The sequence below is a fragment of the Perca fluviatilis genome, chromosome 9 (genome assembly GCF_010015445.1).
Source record: "Perca fluviatilis chromosome 9, GENO_Pfluv_1.0, whole genome shotgun sequence".
NCBI lineage: Eukaryota > Metazoa > Chordata > Actinopteri > Perciformes > Percidae > Perca > Perca fluviatilis.
Window position 1 is genome coordinate 10,589,569 of NC_053120.1, and position 20,469 is coordinate 10,610,037.

Here is a 20,469-nt window from a genome sequence, read left to right on the forward strand (position 1 = left end):
CTTCAGGTATGATCTCCAAAATAAATTCCAACTTCATAATCAATTCAGTACTCAGTAATGAAAAACTCTTCAGGGTAATAAAGGAAGCCTTTAGCCCTACACCACATCTTCTTTATCTCTTCTCACTAGTGCCGTGCACCCCTGCAAACGTCTCGTCTGCGGTGGCCTGTAAGGACAACAGCCTGACTGTGTCCTGGTCTAACAGCTCAGGAGCCGACTCCTACATCGCCACAGTGCAGGACAGCATCGGTCAGACCACAACCTGCCAGGGCACGACCAAGGGCTCCTGCAATGTGACAGGACTCGGCTGCGGTCAGATCTACCACGCGTCCGTGGTCTCCTCCGATGGATACTGCGACAGCCCGCCCTCCACTACTGTGGATACACCTTCAGGTACAGATTTTAAGGCTTGAAGAGGAAATGGTTTAAACTTGGAATAAAGGCTTTCATAGTCTTGTCTCATCTTGGAGTTGAAGAGATTCTTTGACCCATTTAGGATTATGAAACCCTTTCAAAATCTTAATGGATAATGTAAAAATAAATTTTATTCTATCTAAAACCAAAATTTCATCTTGCAAAAATCTAGTACATTTAAATGACAATGTGTGCTATTAAAGCTCTTGATTTTTAATTGTACTAAAAAAGTTGTAGTTGTAGTTGTAGCTCTAGTTATTTTTAGACATCAAGTTAAAGTCATGACTGTCATAACTGTCTTACATGTCCTCTCAGTTCCCTGTAAGCCAACAAATATCAAGGCAGTAATGGACTGCTACATGCTGATGGCCTTGGTGGAGTGGTACCCAAGCGATGGAGCTCTATCGTATATCGTCATGGCCACCACCGTCAGGCCACAATGTCACCTGTAAGGCCAACACCACCTACTGTAGTTTGGAAGGGCTACTTTGTGGCAAGAGCTACTCTGTCTCTGTGACAGCTGTCGGACAGACCTGCAGCAGCATCGCTTACTGGACAGGACAACTGGTCACTGGTGAGCAACACACAGGGTTAACAAAGCTGCATGCATGCTTGAAGTCTCCCTCCACTCAGTAATGGGTTTAAATTATTGTCACTTCACTTGGATGTTTGATGTCCACTGTGCAGAATGATGGATAACACTTTCCTCCATCCTCTCTTCCAGAGCCGTGCATCCCTATGCACATCACCACTGAGTACAGCATGACGATCGGCCAGGTGCTGTGGGACGTGGCTGCTGGTGCGGATTCCTACACAGTTGAAGGGCTAACAGAGCAGGGCCTGATGGTCTCCTGCACCACCCAAGGCACCAACTGTGCCCTGTACAACATGGTCTGTGGCCAGATGTACGTCATCAACGTGACAGCAAACAATGACGTGTGCCAGGGCGTGTCCACCTCGAACGAATCAGTCACAATTACGACAGGTGAGAAAACGCGTTGATAGAACATGAAAACAACAACAAATCTGCAACTATTCTTGTTTGAGTCAATTATCAAGCAAAACATAGTCAATATCTATCTCTATCGTTTTGGAGCATTTGAGAGCATCATCTTCAGTTTAAGAAATTGAAATGGACATTTATCACTGAAACGATCAATCAATTTGTCTTAGAAATAATCAGCACATTAACCGAAAAGGAAAAATAAGTTAGTTGCAGCCATAGGTCAGAAAACATGTATGTAATTTAGGCTTAATGTGTCATTTTTGGCATTTGAAGTATCTATTGATGTAAATATTATGTTTCAAAGTATTAAAAATATGGAGATTCATAGATAATGAAGTGTATTTGTTTTGTTTTTTTATCATGCAATATAGATGAAAGATACTATCAGCATCCTTCAACCTGTTCTGCCTCTTTTTCCACCCTAAGAGCCTTGCCCTCCCAGCATGGTGCGGACCAGTGTGCAGTGTCAGAGCAACGTGGGAATCGTGTCGTGGGAGGCCAGCTTTGGTGCGGTGGGCTACGAGGCTCGTCTTGCCGGGCGCGATGGCCACTCTCTGTCCTGCAACACCAATGGCACTTTCTGTAATGTAAAAGGCCTTCACTGTGGAGTCGTCTACTACACCAAAGTCATGGCCATCGGAGAGACACTCAACAGTAGCTTCTCCACTACTGCCCTGCTGGTCTCAGGTATATGGTACTCAAACACTGTCTTTATTTTAGTAAAATATTATGCTGAATACTCTTCGCCACACCTCGTACCTGTAGTTTTCCACTACAATGAATCTATTTGATAGGTATTTCAAGTGAAAATATTAGATATGAGAATACATATAGGTGAAACATTCCAACCTGTCTCCTACATTTCTCCTGTGTACTAAAGCTATAACTTTATGTGGTTTAGAAACACTTTTTTTGGTTTTAAATAACACCCCTCTATTTAGCTTCAATTACCAACCGGGCCTCAGTATAGAAGAGAGCCCCATCCTCATTAACTGAGCACAATACAGGTATCAAATAATAACAAATCGGCTTTGCAAATATTTCGAGAGAGGAAATGCACTTAACACAACAGTTTGGCCTTAACACTTTTTGGTGAGAAATAGTAAATGTAAACATAATTGTTTAGAGGAAAACCTCCACATGGTACTTTTTTTAAATTTCGATATTGGGTATGGACAGATGGATGTAGGAACTACCCCATAAGAGCAAAACACAATTTGTTAAACAGCAGTGAGCATGCTCTGTCCAAAGAAAGCTGAAGCCAGAATACATAGGGTTAGTGCATTATGTGCAGTCTACTGACATCATCTGACATGCAGTGTTGCCAACATAGCTTTCTTACAAGATTTGGAAATTTTAAAACCTAAGATCAGTGCAGCTTTAAAATGTGATCAATAATAATTGCATCAATTTCCTATATGTCCTTCCGTCCCTTCTATCTCTAGCTCCATGTGCAGCTGGGAATGTGACAGCTAATTTGGATTGCTACAACAACACAGCCAACGTCTCCTGGAGCTCAGCTAACGGAGGAAACTCCTACAAGGTGACTGCCGTAGGAGCGTCTGGCCACCAGGCTTCATGCGAGACCACCGAGCTGCAGTGTGATTTGACTGTGTTGCAGTGTGGTCAGACGTATAACGTCAGCCTCACAACCATCAGCGAACAATGCCAGACCGAGACACTCACGAATGTCACGCTCAGCACACGTGAGTTAAGCAACATCTCATTCCAGAGTAGTTGAGAGTGGAGAGAAGGAGATCACTGATACTTAACAAAACATGTCATCCAGGGCCCTGTAAACCTATGCGTGTTGGAGTGGACCTGCAGTGTGGGATGAATACGGCCACCATGTACTGGGAGGAAAGTGGGGGAGTGGAGCTCTACATGGCCACTGCCAACAGCAGCATGGGGATGACGCTGAAGTGCAACTCCACCAACTCCACCTGCCAGTTCCCAAACTTGTACTGCGGGAAAACCTACACATTCTCTGTAACTGCATACAGTAAGATGTGCTACAGTGAAATCAGCAGAACGGTGGAGATTCAGACAGGTAGGGCTCATCGTCAACTAATTAACTATTTGGGTAATCGATTGATTGATTAACTGATTGAGAGATTGGGTTTTTTTGTTACATAAAGATAGAGATGGAATTATCCTTCTGATCGTGCAAGTACACCCTCATTACAGTTTAACTAAATATTGTCAGTGCTAGTCTACATCTGTATTACTTTTTTAATTTTATTAATATAATGTCTATCTTTGTGGTTCCTTTAATTAGCTTTTTAATGTTTCTCTCCACTAGATTCATTTTCTTTTATTTTGCATGCAACAGAGCAAGAAGGAGCAACAGGTTTAAATGTTTTACAAAGGTTTCCACAGTACTCAAGATCAACTTTATTTCATTAAAACTGTGGAACCAAAATATCCAAAATGTTATACTAGTCTAGTTTTTTATTGATATTTATTTATCATTTAAAAATATTTCTCATTTTGTCTATTAAGTTGCTGTCTGTCACCCAACTATGCAGTTACTGTATTATGCATTTATCTGGCATTATTATTATTTTTTTTTTTAAACAATCTGTTTTTGAGTGAATAATCACTGCACACGATTAATCGATTCATTAATAGGTCGATTGCCAGACAATTCATCTGCAACAATTTTAATAATTGTTTCTAATAGGTTTTGAGAGAAAAGTACAACAATTCATTTGTTCCAGAAATTTAAATATGAATACTTTTTGTGGTTTTACTCTTCTATGATAGTAAACTGAAATTTTTTTTTGAAGTTAACAAGCAGTTTGAATATGACTTAATATGACTTCTTTCATGACATTTTATAGAACACAATATAGAACGGAATGATTATTTGATAACAGAAAATAATTGTTAGTTTGAGCCCAACATTGCAGCAACATTAACAAGCATGTCAGATACAAAGGTCACATCAGAACTAAAATAAAAGTGTCCAACTCCTCCTCCTCCAGACCCCTGCCGGCCGACTGGCCTGACAGTCACTGGGTCCTGTAACAACGAGACGGTGGTGTTGGATTGGTTGGCGGCTCAAGGGGCATTAGCCTACGTGGTGACAGTCACAGGAGACCTGGGGTACGCCACAGCTTTCCAAACCAATATGACAACAGTAAGGGCTCAGCTGCCCTGTGGACAACTATTCATCTTCACTGTAACAGCTCAAGATGATCGATGTGACAGCGCTGTGAGCCTGCCTAAAAAATTCAAGACAGGTATGAGGATATAATTTCTGTCTAATGTGGTGTACAGTATAGTAAGTTTATGATGATGCAACAATACGCCTTCTCCTCAGGTCCCTGCGTGCCTGAGCATGTAAAGAGCTTTACACAGTGTGAGAACAGTCTGGGCTCGGTCAGCTGGGGCAAAAGCGATGGAGCCGAGTCCTACATGGCCATCGCAATAGGACGTGACCTCCAAACCCACATGTGCACCACAAACACCACCAACTGCACCTGGGACGACCTGCGCTGTGGAGAGCAGTACACAGTTCACGTCATTGCCAACGACTACCTGTGCAGCAGCATGCCGAGCAACAGCACTTCAATACGAATGGGTAAACTTTTTTTTACTGTTCACCATGAGACATCAGACTATTTTTTTTAGGCCACACCTACACCATTGTAAAAGAATAAACAAACTACAGACTGGAAAAGGAAATTTTGCATAATCATAGCAAATTAAAGGTTAAAGAGAAGTCCGACAAGAATTGGGCAAATCAATCAGGCTTGAGTGCTCTTTAATAATACAATGTGAGAAGCACCAATATCATAAATAGAGCTAAAACGAATAGCTGATTAAGTGATTAGTTGACAGAAAATAAATCTGTGACAATTTTAATAATCCATTATTGTTTAAGTAATTATTTAAGTAAAAATGCCAAACATTCCCCTGTTCTAGCTTCTACAAAATAATGATTTGCTATTGCTTTTATTCTGTTTCACATCATTGTAAATGGGTTATCTGTAGGGTTCAAACTGTTGGTAAGACAAAACAAGACTTCTGAAGTCATCACCTTGGGCTCTGGGAAATTGTGACGGGCATTTTAAACTTTAACATTTTCTGACATGATTAATAAACTGAATGAGGAAATAATCAGCAGATTAATCGAGAATAAAAAATAATCATAATTTACCGCCCAAATCACAACTAAACTTTTTTTTGTCTTCCGTTTTTAGCACCATGTATTCCTCAGAACTTGACATCATCTCTGAACTGCACAATGAAGGTAAATATTTTACTTTTACAAAATGTTTCTCTCAAAGCTCCTTCTCAGGAAATAAACTATTCCATCTACATTTCTGCCATGTGAAGCACTTTTGTTTTGAAAGAGGCTAAATAAATGAATTAATTATTACATAAACTGCAAATAAAAATATATTGTCACCTGTTTCGTAGGTGGGATCGCTGACCTGGAATGCCAGTCAAACTGCTGAGTTTTACGTTGTGACGGCAACGACCAACAATGGCCACCAAGTGCAGCTTAGCACCAACGACACCTGGACCTTCATTTCTGAGTTCATGTGCGGCCAGGAGTACTTCCTGTCTGTTCAGGCAGTAGACTCTGTGTGCACAAGCCTCCCCAGTCAGCCATCAAAGCTCGAGTCAGGTAGATTCCTATTCCATTAAGCCAAAACACTGGTTTTCAAAGTATTTAACAAGTCAACTGTATTTCCGAAAGCTCGACTCTGATGACCCAAAGTTAAAGTAAAAGGGCAACACATATTACTATGTGCATATTCTGTTATTTTCAAAGTGCATATACAGGTTTACAATTCTTAATTTTAAAGTTACTCTATATTTTGTAACTGTAGGATTATTTAATTCAAAATTTGAATGACTACTAAGTTCTTATTCCTTAAATTCAATTATCGATTTTAATTATTTATTTAACTTCTTCTTTTAGAGTTTCAAACCACACACATTTGAAAGATATTTTACTGAGAAACTGCAGTTGACAACAATTGGTTAACATTTTTGTATTGGTGTTCAATTTAGCATCTGTCGTGACCCATTATCAAGTTTACTCATATAGACGACCCCAAATCACAAATTGGTCTCAGAAGGATTTAAGATCTGTACAATCTACAACACCCTCTGTCCTATAGGGAGAAACAGACACAAACTGGTGGATTGCTCACCAACTAAATACACTGATATTAACCTTAGATCCGCAAACAAGGGCACTTCTGCTTATTCCAAAGTCAGCCTGCACTAACAGTCTATTCTCCTTCCTTACCTCAGAGCCCTGTCCTCCTACCGGCGTCTCCAGCTTCATGAACTGCCTCTCTAACATCGCTGTGGTCTCGTGGTACAGCTCGGCTGGGGCGGACTTCTACACCGCCACGGTGACACAGGGAGACGGCCAATCACAGAGCTGCTGGTCTGACAGCGAGAAGTGTGGCATGCCCAACGTCAACTGTGGACAGAACTACACAGTGACGGTCGTCGCCTCGAATGAGAATTGCAACTCTGACACGAGCCAGGCTGACACACTGCAGTCAGGTGAGACATTCAGGACAATTTTAAACTGTAAACTTCTTTGATCCATATTCTCTATACTTCTTTCATGCCTTTTTAATTCTGCAAACTGTAAATACTGTTTGAGTTTAGGTGGCTTTGAGGTAAGAAAATGTATATATATATATATAATTGTCTGCAAAATGGTCCTAGTGTTGTCTTATTATTGCCTGAACTGTGATTTAGATCTTTGTTTTCTATGTTCAGTTCATTCGATATCAGACATCTTTGAAATGAAGGCTTGTTTAGACGATCTCAAACTTCTTGCCACTCCACAATTAGATATTTAAACTTACTACAATCTCCTCCACCTGCTTTCTCCAGTGCCCTGTGTTCCTACTGGCGTGGATGTGAAGATGGACTGCTCTACTAATAAGGCTCTCGTGTCCTGGATTTCCAGCAAGGGCGCCCTATCCTACAAAGTGACGGCTCAGAGCACACAGGGAGCCATGTCCTTCTGCCATAGTACAAACCTAATGTGCACCTTGGCCAACCTGACCTGTGGGCAGGACTACTCTGTCCAGGTGGTGGCGCAGGATGATATTTGCTCAAGTTTACCGAGCCCAGCTACAAAGTTCGCATCAGGTAAAACAACTGGATGGACGTAAATCACCTTTGGATGTTTAAATGAATTGAGTTACTACAGTCCTCCGTTTCTTCCCTCCCTCTCTTAGTTCCCTGCACACCTAGCATCGGCTCAGTGGTTCTGGACTGCTTCACCAACTCGGCCCTCTTGGACTGGGCCCACGCCGAGGGTGCCCTGAACTACACCGCTACAGCCCAGACCTCTAGCGGCCATGTTTCCACCTGCACCTCCAACATCACCAACTGCGAGCTGATGGACCTGCAGTGTGGTCAGACCTATAATGTTTTCACTGTGGCCTCAAATGAAAATTGCAGCAGCCCTCCAAGCACCATGTTGCAGGTGGAGTCAGGTGAGCTCTCAAAAAAAGCAGCTTTACTCAGTTTAATCAAATTAGAGTTGAGGGGCAAGGATTTTAAATACACCAACTGAAATGTTGTTTTCCTGACCTGTAGTGGCTGAAATTCTCATCTTGCTGCAATAGCTGCATATGGGTGTGTTCAGTATATACTGGACATCAGGTGCAAAGCAGCTACGGGGTCATTATTTTCACTTTGTATTTCCCCCAAAGAAATCTTTGAATTTGTGAGGTGTTTATTTTCGAATTTTGACAAATGTGAAAACACAGTTAAAAAAGAATCAATAAACAAAACTGTTGGTGGAAATTGGATTGTAATAAAATACAATTTAAATGCACACATTATTTTAATCATCTATTTTAAAATGTTTTTTTTGCAACAGGAAAAAATAATGGATGTGTGGTGTGTGATTTTAGCCAGAAGAGGTCAGCTAAATGCATTTTTTAGCTTGGTGTTACTATATAAAGTTAGGCAAATCTATGTTCAATAAAAGACATCTTATAAATGGCCCATAAGTCATCCTCAACCTGGCAAATTACAAAACTAGGAATCGATCCCTCTCACTTTCCTCCTCCAGTGCCTTGTCTCCCTGGAGATGTTGTGACCGTACTGAACTGCTCTACCAACACAGCCCTTGTGAAGTGGCAGGCCAGCATAGGGGCCGATTACTATATTGTCCAAGCCTTCGGTGTGGAAGAACATGAATCTGGCTGCGAGACAGACACGCAGTCCTGCGTCCTCCCAGACCTTATGTGTGGCTTCACCTACAACATCAGTGTGATTGCTGTCAATAGCGTGTGCAATGTATCGCAGAGTGACATGACACAGCTGCAAGCAGGTGAGGACCATCGAAGAATAGCAGCATGGTAGACGTCTCTGTTACAGATTGGGCTAATTTAATTGTGCTAACCGTGTTGTGTTGTCTTTAGTAGCGCTGATATAACTAATAATAGATAATTATTGGACCTACAGTATATTGATCCTGAATCATTATGCAATGATCACATTTCTCTCTGTGCCCGTGCAGTGCCCTGTGTACCACAGCAGGTGAAGGCCCAGGTGGTTTGTAATTCTGGCGCTGTGGCGGTCTCCTGGGAGCCCAGCAATGGGGCATCATTATACACCACAGTTGCCCAGGGCAATGGCGGCTACGCGTCAACGTGCAAGAGCAACGGGACAGCATGCCTCTTCAATGATTTGCTGTGCGGCCTAAACTACTCCATCACTGTTAGTGCTTCAGATGAGAAGTGTAGCAGCGCTAGAAGCTCTGCTGTGCAGCTCAACACAGGTAGAATCAGGTGTCAGGCATGTTGCACGTCATATTAAAGCTCTATTTATACCTGTCGTCATTCATACCCGTCTGTCTTTCTGTCTGTAGTGGCGTGCGTACCAAGGAATGTAACAGCAAAGATGGTGTGCAGTAATAACACAGGCGTTGTGTCATGGGAAGGAGAGGGTGTGTCCTCCTACATGGTGAAAGCTTTTGGGCTCGATGGCCACAAGATACAGTGTAACACCACCACAACCAGTTGCCAGCTACCCAACATGCATTGTGGCCAGCTCTACAACCTGACAGTAACAGCTCAGGATGGACTGTGTGACAACAGCCGTGCCTACCTCAACCTGCAGTCAGGTACGTTTTTTCAGTAGGACAAGTTTCCTTTTCCATTATGTCATGTTATGGTTTAAGTTGTATTGGTTGTCAGACATAAAATCAATTAAAAGAGGTTTATTTCTATTTCTATCATTAACCATTAACAGGGGGGTCCTATCGCCAGGTCTATTTTGGATGTGGTTACAAGTTGGTAGAATTTATTTCATCGTCTAACTTAACAGCAAAACATAAAAAAGGGCTAAACCACAATGTGTGGTCACCCTTGTTAGCTCAGAAATAGAGGTTTTGCTAGTATACATATTACCAAATAAAAAAGAGAGATGAAATAAAACTCAGAATTTAAGAAATCTAAATGAATTAATAAAGCATTTAAGAAGTTTGTTGGACTTGTTGGGTTTGTTAAACCCACTTTGGAGAATCAGGAAGGTACTCCAAAGTCATCAAGTAGGATTATAATCGTCTTTGTCTGTAGTTTTCTTTTCAGGCTCCCCTCAGAAAGAACAATTAAGTGTTTAATATTTGCTTGAGTTGAACTGTTAACGCTGCACTTCGTCACATGCGAATTGTCTCATCTCTCATATGGATATTAAGCAAAAGGAACTCTATCGTCTCACTGCTCGTCTGTCCTCTTTTTCTGTCCCAGTGCCTTGCAGGCCAACCTACGTCAAGGCTTCCCTATTGTGCTACTCAAACTCTGCTGCAGTGACATGGGAGCAAGCCAGTGGAGCGCTCTCCTATCTTGCCGTGGGTGTTACAGCAAACGGAAGCCACCAGACTGAATGTAACAACACCATGACCTACTGTACTCTGAGAAACCTGCAGTGTGGACAGACCTACAATGTGAGCGTGTTCAGCCAGGATGAGTCCTGCTCCAGTGTGGCGAGCGACAAGGCTTACATGCGGACAGGTATTGTAAACATGGGGGGGGGGCAAATACGAATTGCAAAGGCTTGTTGTGACTTTCTATATATAGTGATGACAGTGTTATTTGTTGTTATAGGTAAGAGTTGGTGGTTTCAAAAGGGCTTTTCTCCTGTGTAAATTTCTCTTGATCCCTTTAACCTCAATGTTTCTCAATATAGCAACATAGAAATTGCCTAGTTTGACAATGCTACATTAACCTGCCTCTTTGCTTTTCTCTGCCTCTCCCCTCTCTTTCTTCCTCTCAGCCCCCTGCGCACCCCAGGATGTGGCTATTAATACACAGTGTGATGATGGTGCCATGAACGTGTCATGGTCCCCCAACCCCGACGCCCAGTACTTCCATGTAGCAGCAGTGAGCAACAACTGGGCAATACTCTACTGTAACTCCAGTAACACTTATTGCAACATAAGGGGTTTACCATGTGGACAGAAATACAACGCGACTGTGCTGTCCGTGAGAGATGACTGTGAGAGTAAGCCCAGCGCTGTGGTAAAGACTTCCTCAGGTAAACTTCAATTTGTTCAATTGCAAAATTGCATGCTTAGCAGGCTCCAGATTCTCCACAAGGGGACGCTGAGCAGTTATTCTCAGACCAGTTCTAAACATGCCAACCTGCGCCACCTATAGGAAAGAAAAGAAGTAGGTGGTTTTGAGAAGATTGATATCGCGCTCATGTATGGAGCTGGTGGCAGGAGGCAATTATCCTACTGTAGGTGACTACCAACACCTTTAAAGCTCACTACTTAACATGCTGTCCATCTCATTTGTTTAATCCTTACACAAAATAAATACATTGGGGGGAGTTACATGCTGTAACTATTTCTTCCTATTCTCAAAAAGATGGTGAATAAGTGTTTTTCTTACCACCTGATTAAAAACTCAAATAATTTATATAAATGTTGTAGATGGCGCACCTTGGCATGTATTAATAAACTGCTGCTGCTGCGTTTCCATATGACACAGGTTATCTGCTGCTGACACAAAAAAGTTCCATGTGTGATGACATAATATAGTTCCTACCAACCCTATGCTTCTGGAGAATGTCTTTAACCCTCTGAGGACAAAAGACGCACCGGCGAGTCCAAGCGTTGTTTGACAACACTCTTTTATTCATACATTATGCTACTTTTGTGAACCCAAGACTTTTGTAAACTCATGTAAGGCACCAAAACAATTGAGTGTAGGTATGTTTTATACAAGAGCTTTGAGAAATATTTCCACTTTAGGGCCAAATTATCTCTTTATACATTGCTCTGGAACAATTTTGGGTGTCACTTTACAGAAAGCTGAGTTTGTTCTGAACATTTTGATATGAAACACATAGGGATCAGGTTATATGGAAATAGCATTAAAAGGTGAATTCAAGAAGATCTCAGAGGGTTACACAGAAAAGGAAATAATAAGTAAAGGGTGGAGGTATAAAATTCAGAATTCTCCCCACAGCTCCGTGTGTGCCCAAGAACGTGGAGGGCCATCTGGACTGCGTAACAAACTCTGTTTGGGTGACGTGGGACGCCTCAGAAGGAGCTCTCAGCTACTTTGTGCGGGCCAAAGGGGTCGGAGGTCACAACTCCAGCTGCACTACCACCTCCTCTCCCTGTAATGTCCCAGATCTGAAATGTGGAACGCGTTACACCTTCCACGTCACTGCTGTCAACAAATACTGCAACAGCAATCACAGCACCCCCTTTGAGCTTGAGACAGGTATTCAAAAATAATCTTTACTCGCAAAATACCAATTTTAAAGTGAAGTGCTGAAGTGTTGTCTTTGAAAGGTTACTAGGAAAATGATCTAGTAAGCATCATACCATATTAATGCATTACCAAACACTAAATAAAACGCTAAATCTCTTCTGGCACAAAAATACTGTAACAATGTCAGTCAGTGGTTTCCAACCTTTTTGGCTTGTGACCCCTTAAAATGAACGTATTCACCAAACACTGACTTTTCTTTTGATTTGACTCACTGTTACCGGTAAAACTATTCAGTGTTTCCCAAAAAAGCAATGACTTTCAATTTGTGTTGCAAAATAATGTTTTTACTTCTTTTCCATCCAAATAATCTTATTGGGACCCATTGAAGGGGTCCTGACCCAAAAAGTTGGGAACTTGAGTTACAACTAATCATCTGCAATATAGGATTTACTCAATAAAGCACCTATGAAGGCTTTTGACAAGACGGCCACTCTGATAGACTACGATAAGCAAGAAATGACAAGGATACAATGCTTAAGTTTTTCTTAAATTTACTGCCACAGAGAGCAATTTCATTTCATACTGCTAGTGTTTTCTGATGCTAATCTTTTTTTATTCCCGTCCTATTTTCCTGTCCCATAGGTCCCTGTGCTCTAACATCCGTTAGTGTAGTGACAGAATGCGACAACGACACAATCCTGGTTAACTGGGAGATGACGAAGGACGCACCGCTCTACCTTGTGACCGCTGAGGGCAATGACCAAAGCCTCATATCCTGTAACAGCTCCTCCAACTCATGTGTACTCCCAGATATCCGCTGTGACATGCATTATAGCATCATAGTATCAGCTTCTTCTGATAAGTGCAGCAGCCTCAGAAGCCCACCAAAGAAGATCATAACAGGTATTTTTCAACTTACCAGTACAGTCTGATTCAGCTTATCGCTCACTGCCAAAACAACTCTTGATCTCTACATAAATGAAGCGCTAATTAATCATGTAGAAGAAGCAAAGCTACTTAGAATCATCTTATACAACAAATTATCATGGGAAAAAACATAGATAACATGGTATTGCTGTAATCAAGACATTTTTGACACAAGATACAGCGAAGCGAGTTATTCAGACCTTGGTTTTATCCCATCTTGATTATTGCTGCAGCAATAATTATCAAGTACTTCTGCAGGTTATATGAGAAAACAACAAATTGTACAACATAGAGGATCTTTTATGGATCTGTCACGGTTGGGGACAGAACTCAGGCGCAGAGACTGGAACTGGTACAAAAATTATTTGTTTATTGAATAATGAAAGTCATTGGTTAGTGTGAGGCTCTGGGTCTGAAGCAGGCTGGGGCTGGCAGTAGTGGTGGTGGGTCCGGTGAAGGTAGAGCCAGATAGTGGAGGTACTGGAGAAAGCTGGGTAGGCAGCGGAGGTGCTGGGTCCAAGCGAAGGCTGAACTGGCAGAAGATTCAGATGGTGAGTATTTCTAGGAACACGAAACAAAAACAGGACGTAGGCTAACAATCCGGCAGGGAGAGGAAAGTCAGACTGGTCTTTGTAGGTGGATGATGAGCAGATGAGTTGCAGGTGCGCTGATGAGTAACCGGTGTCAGGTGCGGCGAGAGAACAGCAGGAGGGGCGTGTCCACACACTGTGGAGACTGATGCTACGTTTACACGTGGTCGGCTATTTTCATAAATGGACATTTCAACCTCTCCGTTTTCAAAAATAACATGGTGCACAGCTGTCAGTTTTCAGAAAAGTGTTTGTTTACACGTACCCGTGTATATATGCTGTCAATGCCGTCAAGAGCACGCCAAACCTGTAGGTGGCAGTGTAACGAGAAGCTCAAGCCCACGTTAGCCAATCAGAATCCCAAAAATAGCAACAACAGCAACGAATCACTTCCTCTTTCTCTCTCTCGGCTGCCTAAACCTCCGTTTGTATCAGTTTCCATGCAAACGTGCAAACGAAGATTTCAAAAATCTCCACTCTGGCCGGAGTTTTTAGAAAGACTCGTTTTCAGAGGCAAATTCTCTGTTTGCGTGTAAACGAAGGGTACAAACGAAGGGAAAGGTCTCCGTTTGTAAAAATAACCATGTACGTGTAAACAGGGTCTGAGGATGAACAGACAGAAACCAAAAACACACCAACCACCCTGCAAGCATACAAACTGAAGAAATAAAACAAAACAATAACACACACACACACACACACACACACACACACACACACACACACACACACACACACACACACACACACACACACACACACACACACACACACACACACACACACACACACACACACACACACACACACACACACACACACACACACACACACCAGACTGTCACTGGGCGTGACAGGATCTTCACTGTGGATTACAATCTAATGTTGTTGCCATGCATGTAAATCTTTCCTGGCTGAACGTTAAAAGCAGATTACTGTATTTTTATTTAGTATATATATATATATATATATATATATATATAAAAATAAAATAAACACTCCATACATTTAGTATACAAATTGAACTCAGTATTGATATGCATAACTATTATACAAGACAGGCATTTTATATTATACAAACTAGAAAGAACACACTCAAGGATACAGTCATATGTCAAGCAATGGATGAATTATATTGTATGTTTTATGTGAGGTTATACAGTGAGTCGTGTTTTTCTGCTTAGGAGTGATTGTGAGGTCACTGTGAAAGGTATTCTTATGCCGACCCCAAAACAATTATGGGAATCTTAAAGTGCTCATATTATGCTCATTTACAGGTTCATAATTGTATTTAGAGGTTATATCAGAATACGTTTACATGGATTAATTTTCAAAAATCACCATATTGTTGTTGTACTGCACATTGCTGCAGATCCTCTCTTCACCCTGTGTGTTGAGCTCTCAGTTTTAGCTACAGAGTGAGGCATTGTTGGGAGTCGCACATGCGCGGTGCCTATGTCAGCACTGCTAGCCAGTCAGAAGCAGAGTATGAGGGCGTGCCACGCTAGCAGCTAGGCGAGCATTATAACGTGTGTTACAAAGTGACCCATGTTTGTCTCTGAAGTAAAGGCTGGACTACAATAGAGCTGTTTGGAGCAGTTTGTGAACAGTGTTTTCTGTTGGAGATGGTAAGTCCCTTTGGGGTGGACTTTGGGCTTTTTCACTTTGGAAGCCTATTACATGCACAAACAAATATATAGAACACAATAAAGGAAAGGGAAAACGCCAAAAAGCATAATATGAGCACTTTGATAAACACAACAAACTAATATTTAAGGCTTATATTTGGTCTGTCTCTTTAGCGCCCTGTGTCCCACACAACGTGACAGTGTTAGCATCATGTGAGAAGAATGGTGCCACAGTGACGTGGGGACAATCCCCTGTGGCTACATCCTACCTTCTGACAGCCACAGGAAGGGATGGACATGTTGCAAGCTGCAACACCTCAGTAAACAACTGCAATCTGACTGATCTGCACTGCGGACAGACGTACAGCTTAAACATCACTGCCAGTGGAGACAACTGCACCAGCAAGCCCCGCACTTCATCCTTCAGAACAGGTAGAGATAGACATTTTAGTTTATTCCATCAGGGTAATCCACTCAGCATTAATACTGCTTTCAATGGGCACATATATCAAACAATATGACAATAAGAGTCCTCAGGGAAATCATGCCGACATCTTATATTTGGATACTGCAGTTTTTTTCTTTTCATGCCATAATGAAATAGTAATCAGTTCCTGGTGTTTGAAAAGTAACTTTTATTGTTGTTCTGTTATTGTACTAATCAATAATAATCAAATGATGCACCATCTAGCTGCTACACTGGTTTCTACATTACCACCAAGTTAAACTGACTGAAGGAACAGTACAGCGTACTGGGTTTTACTCTTACTAGTTACCAGTCTTGATTAGATTAATGCATCAAGCTCATTTCCTTCCTTAGAATTTTTTTAACTCATAACCAACAAGGATGGTGTAACATTATACCTAAAATGTCGAAACTGCAGGCCAGCTTTCTGTTTGATTTTCTAATAGGAGTTGTTTTCTCTCTGTGGTCGCAGTGCCCTGTAATTCCTCTGGCCTCGCTGTGGATATTAATTGTGAGACCCACTCTGCCATGCTGTCTTGGGGTGCCAGTGAGGGCGCTGTGGAGTATTTTGGCTTTGCCCAAGCTTTGGATGGAAAGATGCTCTACTGCCACAGCACTGTCCCCTTCTGCACCATGGAAGACCTGGAATGTGGTCACGTTTACAATTTCTCTGTTAAAGCCTCAAATGGTGTCTGCAACAGCTCGCTCAGTGCACCTCTGCAGGCGGGAGCAGGTAAATATTAGAGATCAAAAATATAACTATAGTTCAACATAATTAATGTTCCACTTAGTAAATTGAGCACAAATTCATTTTCACATAAACAAAATATGTGGATAAACAAGTGTACGTCGATATTACAGTGTTAAGTCTTGCTCAGGTATAATACAAAAATAACTACACAATAAATTGGTTGTTAATTCCCTGTCATTTGGTTTAATACCAACAATACAGCTAGTCTAGTGGTAAACATATTGTAAAAATCAGTATATCCTACCAAGAAGTCCCGAGAGGAAGTTATTCTTTAAAATGGGTTTTCAAAGGACTACATTTAACAAGTGGTATGCTGGTAGACTACACATGAAGAACAAGAGCTAAAAGTATTTTACTGGTCTAATTCCAATGTTAAAATACTGACTTAACCTCTCACCTCTTCAGCTCCATGCGCTCCGACTGCTCTGAAAGTCCAAATGCAGAAGATAGGCCAAGCTCACTGGGCCATGACGTCATGGGACAGCGTCAATTGTTCTGACGTAGAGTACCTTGCGGAGATAACCGGTCGAATCCAGAACAACCCACAAGCCCTGATGGAGGTCTTTTCCTACTGGCTGCCCAGGAGATACTTTGAGTTCCCAATGCCTTGCAGCACAGCATATAACCTGACTGTACGCGCCAGAAACTCAGGCGGGGTCAGCAAGCCATCCACTGCCTTTACTGGAGTCACAGGTGACTTTACACTGCACTCATCCTTAACTTGATACAGATAGTGGAGAATGTTTTAGTGACCTTTACATAGATAACAGGTGTTTATTAAAGCATTTGTCAATAATGTATTTTTCAACAATTGTACCTTAAGTGGAAGCTGGTGTATAAATAGACAATATAGTAAAATACAGTTGTAATAATATAAAATCTTCATAGAAGTTATAATTGTTGACAAATACTGTACATTTATAAACACTTAAGTGTCTTAATATCTGCTAACAACTGCATTATAGTGTTATAAACCATTTATTAAATGCTTGTGTACTGCTTATAAATGCTAAATGGGGAGGGAACTAAAGTAAAGCGTTACCTAAAAATGATGATGCATGTTTTAAATACAACATCCCGCAGTCCCTGTTAACAGCATTTTCACTCTCTTTCCCAGTCCCCTGTTCTCCACAGAATGTGAGATACAGTGGGAACAGAGACTCTGCTGTGCTTTCCTGGGATGCATCAGTGTTTGCCACAAGGTACACTGTCTACAGTGTGTCGGGGTCAGGCCGTGTCCAGCTTTGCAACACCACTGGGCTCTACTGCCAGCTGACCAACTTCTATCCTAACGCCACTGAAGTGACAGCAAGCAACGCAGCGGGAGAGAGCATCCCTAACCAAAATATTACAGGTCAGACGCAGGGTGACCTGTAATATTTCACCCACTATTCAAGGAATAATCTTTCCATGATTTCATACAATTTTAGCGGTTTCTACAAGCCTCCATTACTGAATGCTTTTGCCTTTATCTAATTATTTCTCATTCTAAATTTGTAGTTTTGCCAAGCATAATTCTTCGATGTTCAATGCTGTACGAGTACATGAGGGTGCTTTCACACCTAATCTGTTTGTCTGTCCGGGATCTCCCCTGACACAGCAACAGCTCCTCAAACAATGTCACAAAGCTAATGGAATATAGCAACAACACAGCAACAATGTCCTCGTAATTTTGCGCCTCTTATTTTGTCCCATTTCTGTTCATCAATCAATAGGATATACGAGGGCTTGGTTATTATATTAATGCATGAAGAGTTATTTCTTTAGTTCATCTTACGTGTCTGACATAAGAGAGTATAAACACACAAGGCTCAGTAAGGTCCTGCATAACTTGCGGTCAGTCACCTGAATTTTAAACAAATGGGAGATGAAATGGATCACAGAAATCCATCATCTAAGTATTTGTCTGTCCCTCACAGAAAACAATGCTGTTAACTAGTAAACAGCTGCAATTATCACTGCTGCCAAAACCAACCAATGTTCAATGTCATTTAATTACACCCCTCCACCCCTTCTATATTTAAAATATATAAATGTTCTGACGATTATGTTCTCACCTTTCTAAGGTCCAGTACAAGCTCGCAGAAGAAGAGATTTGCGGACCAGTGAAATCTTTGCCCATTTTGACAAAGGTAATTGTAGTTTTATAACATAACTTAGAGATAGTGTGAAGCATATTCATGAATCATGAATCTGAAGTCATAGGCCTTTACTGTGACACAAGTGTTTATTTCTCACACACATCTCTCTCTCTCAGATCTTGAAACCCCAGCAGTGACTGTGACAGTAAGTGGAGTTTCCTTGTATGTGAATTGGACGACCGTGAAGGATGCGACAGAGTACACGGTTGTGATTGAGGAGGAACAGAAAGACCAGGAGGCCATTCAGCCACCTATAGTGAGAACCACGGAAGGTAATTTTTACAAAGTGACTGACCTCAAGCCTTGGACCACCTACTGCATCAGGCTGGCCGCCAAAAACACCATCAAGCAAAGCAACTACTCCATTAGGCCAATATGCAGAAGCACTGGTGCCTCCAAATGAACCACAGATCCACTTAATAAACAGACACTGGACTCGGCAGAAATAAGGGTTATAGGTTTGTTTTCTTCACTCTGTAGCATCCATAACATAACTGTCAACAGTTCAATCTCTAAAAACTTTAGAAGGAAAATTGTAAAAAGAAAGTAATTACAACTACAAAGCTACGGCATCATTCTTCTGTTTGGGGTATATCTTACATACCACGAATAAATTGTGATCAAACCTGAGGAGAACCTTTAGATTTGAATGCTTATGAATCTTTGTTAGCAATAGCATATATACATTTTCATTATTTTGGCTGGTATCATAGCATAACAATGTATTGCTGAAATTCTATTTATCAAAAAATGGTTTTATTTTCGAGATAGGTTATTAAGATTCTCTGGATGATTGTTAAACTAAAAAAGTAGTGTAAACAAATAAACTCATAATTTATCAAGCAATATTTTTTGAAACCATGCAGTATATTTCCTTTTTGATGTACTGTACTATGTGACTTCTCATTTTGTGAACACGTTGACAGATCTTTTTTTTTTAACAGATGAAGGAATAAAAAAAAAAAAAACATCTGTGAAACAATAAAACTCCCCTCTGTTTAAACATTAGTGTTCAATGTTGCTTCTTTTTTTTTTAATCAACTGTGTGTGTTTCTGTCTAAAGCTTTGACTAATTATTGCAACCCTAGATAGACACACAAATACCTGTGGAACACATCAGTAACGTACATTGTTAACATAGACCTCAATGACTAATATCGGCATCCATTATTGGAGACTGTTTAGTTTTAAAGTACACTTATATTAAACACTGACAGATCTTTAGGAAATAATGTAATAGCTTTTCTGAACCCAAGGTGTGTGAATTCAATTATCTCCACTGGCAAAGGCCGTTTCAAAAGTATAGAGGTTTACATCCTGAATGTGTTTCTTTTTGCTGTCCTACCAAAGAAATTACATTTATATGTCACAGCATTGAACTTTCACTGTGTGTTCAAATGTACTTCACCATCAATTAGACTGGCTTCAACTTCATGATATAAGTCGGTTTATATAACCGTATATTGCGCATCGCTACATGATCTTGGCCTCACAGGAACCTGACCGCAGTATCTGAAGGGTGACAATGACTTGAACTGCTTTTCTAAACCAGGGGTAGAAAAAGGCATGGATCAGAGGATTAAAAGTGCAGTTACAAAGGAACAGCCAAAGTTGAGGTAATGAATTTACACCAGATGAGGTGTCCTGTCCTGCTAGAGAAGGAATGTAGTATGGACAGAGACAAAGTATAAACACAAGAAGGGTTATACCACCAGAGTTCTAGCAGCCCTGAGCTCAGATTTCTTAACAGTTGCAGTTGATTTGACAGCTGAAATTTGAAACTGCATGGAACGTGGGCTAGTAACAGCCACCCATAGAC

The 20,469-nt window shown here is 41.1% G+C and overlaps 1 protein-coding gene across 1 annotated transcript; it reads left to right on the plus strand.

Annotated features, from left to right (window-relative positions):
• Positions 1-3,268: 3,268 nt before the first annotated feature.
• On the plus strand, positions 3,269-19,658 carry LOC120565623 (fibronectin). The gene is made up of 21 exons (XM_039811527.1): positions 3,269-3,470; positions 4,408-4,665; positions 4,746-5,006; positions 5,629-5,678; positions 5,849-6,059; positions 6,695-6,955; positions 7,295-7,555; positions 7,645-7,905; positions 8,490-8,750; positions 8,940-9,200; positions 9,291-9,545; positions 10,171-10,434; positions 10,697-10,957; positions 11,896-12,156; positions 12,790-13,050; positions 15,467-15,724; positions 16,231-16,491; positions 16,915-17,202; positions 17,627-17,863; positions 18,576-18,641; positions 18,767-19,658. Exons 1-21 carry the CDS (start codon positions 3,269-3,271, stop codon positions 19,051-19,053), a joined length of 4,986 nt encoding a protein of 1,661 aa, XP_039667461.1. The 3' UTR covers positions 19,054-19,658.
• The last annotated feature ends 811 nt before the right edge of the window (positions 19,659-20,469 follow it).